Source organism: Austrofundulus limnaeus, unplaced genomic scaffold (genome assembly GCF_001266775.1).
Source record: "Austrofundulus limnaeus strain Quisiro unplaced genomic scaffold, Austrofundulus_limnaeus-1.0 Scaffold0, whole genome shotgun sequence".
NCBI lineage: Eukaryota > Metazoa > Chordata > Actinopteri > Cyprinodontiformes > Rivulidae > Austrofundulus > Austrofundulus limnaeus.
Window position 1 is genome coordinate 8854436 of NW_013952402.1, and position 6816 is coordinate 8861251.

The 6816-nt window shown below is 39.2% G+C and overlaps 1 protein-coding gene across 3 annotated transcripts in view; it reads right to left on the reverse strand.

Annotated features, from left to right (window-relative positions):
* Positions 1-3171: 3171 nt before the first annotated feature.
* The window catches only part of add3b (adducin 3 (gamma) b), a 36987-nt gene continuing 33342 nt past the window's right edge, over positions 3172-6816 (reverse strand). For all 3 annotated transcript variants that reach the window (XM_014002055.1, XM_014002044.1, XM_014002037.1), the window contains exons 14-15: positions 5856-5951; positions 3172-4739 (exon numbers count right to left, since the gene is read on the reverse strand). In XM_014002055.1, coding sequence (XP_013857509.1) covers positions 4492-4739; positions 5856-5951 — 344 coding nt within the window. In that variant the 3' untranslated portion in view covers positions 3172-4491. The remainder of the gene's footprint in view (positions 4740-5855; positions 5952-6816) is intronic.

Below are 6816 nucleotides of genomic sequence, written 5' to 3' on the forward strand. Positions count from 1 at the left end.
GCTTAAAAGCCTGAATTTTGCCTGAAACTCTCAGACTGAAGAAGTCTCTTGGAGGAGAGACGAAGCGTTTCATTAGAGAAGAACCCRTCCAGAAGACCTATGCAATTTTTTTCTTTTTGATTTTTTACCTGGATTACTGAGATGCATCAGGTCATTCTGTGAGTTTAACCAACCATAACGCTTACGATTTGTCCCTTGCACCTGTTTCTCCTTCATGTGAAGTACTGAGCATTTGTGATTGCTCTGTTCCCACATTTGATCATAAAATAATAAACGGGTGTAGCTGTTTATCACTCCATCCTATATATTTTGGCTAAACTGTCAAGGAAATCCCCATGATAGGGACAGCAACCTCACTGGCATTTAAACTGATCTGGTATTTAGCCAAACTAACATTGGGATCAAATTTATTTCTTATTTGATTGTTGAACTCCATTTTTTTAAAATCTCTTGACAGATTAAGAAGTCGTTTTCACCYAGACTGAGAGGGACAGAGAAGAACAGGCGGGGAAAGGGACTGGCTTTACAAGGCCAGCCATGCGTGCAGCCCGGGCCATGTTGTGGCTCGCAGACAATAGGTGCAGATGGCCTGCCCGCTGCAGATGTGGCCAGGCCTGTAACGGACGCCTGCGAGGGAGAACACCCACCCACGGCGTTTGCAACCAGCCGCCTAGTGAGGCCGTGGATATCCTTTAAGTTCAAAATGCACTTACGATGCATCTCGTGTGCTGCTCTTTCTTTTAAAACGTCACTTGAATCCTTTTGAACGCCATCCTCTACTGCTACGCAAAACGAATAAGGCAGCTTGCGTGAGACGTGGACAAGAGAGTTCGAGCTGGGTTGGAGGAGCTGACAGCATTTCTCCAGGAAAAGTCTCAAATGAGTGCGCGTGCCACACACTGATAGCAACCGGGTGGAAAGCTGACCCGCTGTAGGTTGGTGTAGAATGTGACCCCAACTGGAGTAATCTGAAAAGCCTGAGGATTACACCAACAGCTCGGCTGTCACGGAGGAGGCAAAGTCACACAGTGCTGCAGAAGTGTGTCAGTCCAAACATCCTGTCCATTTATGATGCAGTACTGTGGAAGTGTGTTGAAGTGAACAATGCTGTTTTTGCTCGTCTCTGAGTGTGTGTATGAGCGTGGGTTGACTTTTATCAAAAATATGTCATGAACTACTGGAAAGATTTCAATCAAACTTTCAGGAAGAGATCAACGGCTACAACTCAGTCAACTTTATATGTAATGACCTAAAATTGGGTGTGGAAGTAGCTGAGACTGATCCCCAGTAGCTCTGAACACTAATATATTGCACTAGATCTTAGTTCAGGTTTTTACTATTAACTATTTTGAGGCATCTTTGTCTGTTAGCACARTATTTCCCAGAACATAGGAACAATTTTAATAGAATGTTCTGAAAATAAATATTGGACATGTCTACAACTGATAAATGTCACTCAAAGGTGGTGCTACAGTCAGCTAAAAGTAGAAGATGCAAAAGTTGCTGAAATTTAGTTCTAGAGATTTTGTGGTCCAATTTAGTTTTGTTGCAGCTGAGATATTGTATTTATTTTACCATTGTTTAACCAGACAAATCTCACTGAGACCACAGATCTGCTTTTAAATGGAGGCCTATGCCCGAAGGCTACCTACTGTACATACACTATATAGCCAAAAGTATTTGCTCACCTGCCTTGACTAACATATAATTAACATTAAGTGACATCCCATTCCTAATCTATAGGGTTCAATATGACGTTGGTCCATCCTTTGCAGCTGGTACAGCTTCGATCTGGGATCGTTAGCTCTTTTGATCATTCTTCCAGAAGCACATTTGGAAGGTCACACACTGATGTTGGACAGAAGGYCWGGCTCTGTCTCTGCTCGAATTCATCCTAAATATGTGCTATCAGGTTAAGGTCAGTACTCTGTGCAGGCTAGTCAAGTTCATCCTCACCAGACTCTGTCATCCATGTCTTTAAGGCCCTTGATTGTGCACTGGTGCACAGTCATTTGACTGGTGCACAGTCATTTGGATGGGTGAGCAAATACTTTTGGCAATGTAGTGTATGTTTGTGCTGTGGGGAAACCAGAGTGCCCATAGAAAACCCATGCAACTATGAGGAGAACATGCAATCCCCACACAGACAGACCCTAGGTCTAAACTGGGGGTCGAACCCAGGACCTTCTTGCTGTGAGGCGTCAGTGCTAACCATTGAGCCATTGTGCTGCAGACATAATCACAACACATAACATTTTTGCAGTGCAGTAAAACTGTGCATGTGCACAGTTTTGACTGTCAGTTTTCAAAGGCAGATTATCTTTCAGCTGATCATTTTTTCAGCTAATTTCCCTTTGAAAATCACGTTTTTGATGCTAAAAATATGTGCTAAATTGTGATAGTAGCTAAAGAAATGTAAGTCATGCCTTGAAAATTTGAAAAATAATCTACCAAAATTTAAAGAAAATCCTTAAAAAAAAACAAAGACCACTAAAAGACATGGGTGCCTGGTTCTTACAAACCATGATTCTTTATATTCATTCATTCATTGTGTTCAAATCTACCTTTGCCCATCCAGGTGGTCTGGAGATTCTGCCGTTGCTTTTACACAGTTCTGCACTTTGCCCCGAGGTCAGATCTCAACCCTGCAGCAGGTCATGTGTCACCTCCCATTTAACCAGCGAAGACGTGCTACAGACTAAAGAGCAAATAAAATCCCCAATAATTGTTTAGATCTGATTAAAACCAACATATGTATATGTTYGTCAAAATGAGACATGTTTCTTCGTTCTCCTGTCCATATGTCTTCTCAGAAGTGTATTTGTGTTTCAGGGGTGGGGTGGGGGTTCGTATAGGTACAAATCCTGACACCCCCACCCCCAACATGAATCAGCACCTGTTGGAGACACCAAATCCCCTCTTTTGTCTCTGCAGCCCACTTCTCAGTGCATAACCATGACAACGTGCATTCATATCATTTGTTGAAGCCTGATTATGCAGCTTCACACGGTCAATTATCACCAGACCCAGTGAATCTATTGTTTTTATGGGGGGGGGGGGGTTACTGCATATTAAGAGACTTTCTAAGTAGGTTAGCTTTATTTCATATGAAAGGTGTAATTTGTAAAAAAAAAAAGGAAAAAGAATGAAATTACAAATGAGCAACAGAGCTATAATGGAAAATATTTCAGCTTTTATTACTTCAAGTAGAAGACAGTTTTAAAGGACTGACGATGAAGCGCGATGTCTGTGATGGAAAGCACTAAAGAAAAGAAAGCTCAGGTGATACAAATAAGAGCACACGTACAACAGTCATAAAATCTGCAAACACACAAATGCTGCCCACGTTCAGTAATAATGGAGCTCAGGTAAAGTGGGTAAAACATTATGGACACGTAAAATGTTAAAATATAATATTAGATTGTACTGTCACATCTCTAACATTTGGTTTAACAAAGTCACAAGGAAAAAAAAATTATTTACACAAAGTTTGCTCCCTTTGGGTTCAAACAAATCATTCACATTGTTGACTGGGATGCAACTATTTCATCCTTTATATAAAACTCCACCAACAAAAAAAAAAAATAAAGCTTTCTACAGCCTGTTACGTTCTCTACTTTTTAAACAGAACAGTTTAAAACATTCACCATATTCAACTTTCTGTGATTCAGACTGAGCACATTCAGTTACCATCAAAAATAAAAAAAAGGCGATTATGAAAAAGTCAACCTTTTTCCCCCACTCATATAAACAATATGCAGACAAATCATCAGCTCTTCCTGTTAGTCACAGTCAATTCCTTGTCACGACAATAAAGCAGCAAACATGGGAACACCACATATACGTGTAAATACACTTGTTAATCACAGCATGTTTAGTGTAAAACTTAGTATGTAAAGAATATCAAATCATTTATGGAACTATCAAACACTATATTGTCATATATATACTATATATATATATAAACCAACATATATTATCACAAGTATAAATGTGATTGTGTTTAAATTCAAATCATATTTTTAAAAAGCTCATCATATAATCTATATTTTCCACTCACTCAACTACTGTTAAACMTGATTTAACAAAAGTCCTAGATCTTATACATTCAATAATGTGTGCAATAATATTAATATTAAAATAATAAGCACAATTATGCATGGTCCAATCTGATGCATCTTTGTTTGAACTGCTGAACCCATTAAAAATATGGGTAAGAACCACAGAAATGCAGTTTTGCATTTATTTGTTTTGTATCTGAGTGAGCTCCCATTTGTTAATCCCAAATTATCAGAACAAAACTGTCCATAACACCACCATCTTTTAGGAACATGGAATAATAGTTTAAATAAGGGTTAATTTTGTAGGAAGTGTATAAATGCTGTCTTAGCAGACTTTCAGGCAGATTCTCTTATCTCGCTTCAGCCAAACTAAAAAAGGCTTTTTTTTTTCCAAATCACAAAACGCTCTTTGCATCAAAAGAAAATGCACTCAAGCTTCTGTTTTATCCTTCTCCTCCTTCTTTTTCTTGCTCTTTTTTAAGAACGAAGGTGTGCGGAACTTGTTTTTCTTTTTCTTGGGGGACTTGGTTTGGCTCTCCGGGGTCTGAGGCTCCCCCGTCTTCTCCTTTGTTGTTATGGAGATCTCTGTTTCTGAAGTGCTCACGCTCAGCTTGGATACTTCCATGCTCAGATCCTCCTCCAGCTCTGCCAAGTGGTCTTTCCCATTGGGTATCGTGTCTGTCGGTAGATGAAGCAAATATTTTAAAAAAAGGAAAGCGGCCAGTTGAGAAGATGAAAAGTTTAATCAGTCTGTTTTGAACAATTATACTCAATAACAGGACTAACATTCCTAAAAAGAAATGGCTGAACTTAATTAGCTGTGGTGGTCATCTTTAACTGGACTGACTCCAAATGGAAACCAACTGTAGACGTAAAGCCACCAAATTTTATCGAAAAGTTTCATTAAAGTCTGTCCAGTGGTTGAAGAGACATTTTCACTAGTAGACAAATGAGGTTAGAGCCAAAGTAAATACCAGGGTTTAAAGCAAAAGTGTCACACAATGTGTCAAGCTCAAATTATTTGTTAAGTATAATGCTCAGCTACTACCACACCAAAACTTTAGCTCAATATCTGTCAATTTTTATGCTTTATAGATGTTTTTGTGTTTTCAATGACCAGTTGTCTGTGGCAGCCATCTTGAATTGGACTGTGTCCAAAAGTTAAACATTTGTAGATGTATATCCAATGATTAAATTTTGAGAGTTGCATTAAAATCTTTCAAGTGGTTGATGAGATATTTTACTAACAGACAATCAGGGTCAGGGCCAAAAGTTAATGCCACAGTTTAAAGTTAAGGAGTCACACAATATGTTTAGCGTGACCTATGTGTTGGGGATAATGCTCAGCTACTACCACACCAAATTTGAGCTTAATATCTGCAAAGTTGGCTAAATTATAGCTACTTTTGTGTTTTCAAAGACAAGTTGTCTGTGGCAGCCATCTTGAATTGAATTGAGTTCAAAGTTATTCACTTGTTAATGCATGTCTAATAACTACATTTTGAGAGTTGCGGTAAAATATTCCTAGTGGTTGATGAAATATTTTGCTAACAGACAAACTTAATTAAGGCTAACAGTTTATGCCAAGATTTTAAGCACAGATGATGCACAATCAGGTAGTACTGAATTGGGGTGTCTCGAAAAGTGCGTGATTTGTAGAAGTACGCTCAGTTACTTTCAGAAAGTTTCTTCAAAACCTGTTCAGTGATTGATAATATATTTTGCTAACAGTACACAGACACAGGCAAAACCATTATTGCTCTGCCTTCACCTTCAGCAGTTGGTGATAATTACCTTGTTTAGTGGGTGTCATGAGAGGGGACAGGGAGAGGGAGATAGTGGAGCCATCAAACGTGGTCATCTCATCAGCATCAGTAGCATCATCATCCTCTGTAAAGGATTTGACATTCGTATCATAAAGTTGACATAAATTTCTTCACTCYGTCAAACAGTTACTCATACATTTCATTCTATTTCATAGCCGTTCTCTCAGCCATGCTGTTAGCGTGGCAAATACAAACCAGAACAGGCTGATTTTAAAGGCACAGTGTGTAGGATTTTGTCAATTCTTTTAGCCGAAATTGAGATAATCACTAATGACAATAATAAAAAACATGTCTAATCATTGCATACAAAGACCTTGTTTTATTATTTTTACCTTTATAAAAAGCTGTTTATATCTCCATGGTCGCGGGTCGCCAGTAGAGGCAGCCGCCATCTTGCACTGCCATCTTGTCTACGAAGGCTCATGAAGGACAAACTGCGGTGGCGGCGTCAAAAACGGTTTTAGTTGTAATACTATAAATGTAATATTTGTTGTCTGTCATTAGCTACGTTTACATGGACAAAAGTAAATTAAACGGATTAAACGGCCGTTCGGAATAAAAATGCGTCATGCAAACAGCCCGTTCCGATTATTCTGATCCGATTGAGCTCGATCCAAATGAATTTTTAATCCAAGTGAAAAGGGTGGGTTTTGCCGATTGATAATAGGAATGAGGTTCATGTAAACACTTAATTGGATCATCTTATTCTGATTGTAGAAAACTGACCTGTACGCATGTCTGCTGACTTTCATCCACCCGGTGGGACAGCAGCGCTCCAGCTGCGCAGCACCGTGCAGAACTTTTCCTCCACGCTCTCTTAACAGATGAAAAAGGAGGCAAACAGCAGACGTTGCTTCATCTGCAGGCTGCAGCTCAACCGAGGAGAAACGACATCTCTACCATTATTAAAAGCTGACACGGGTCCGTCC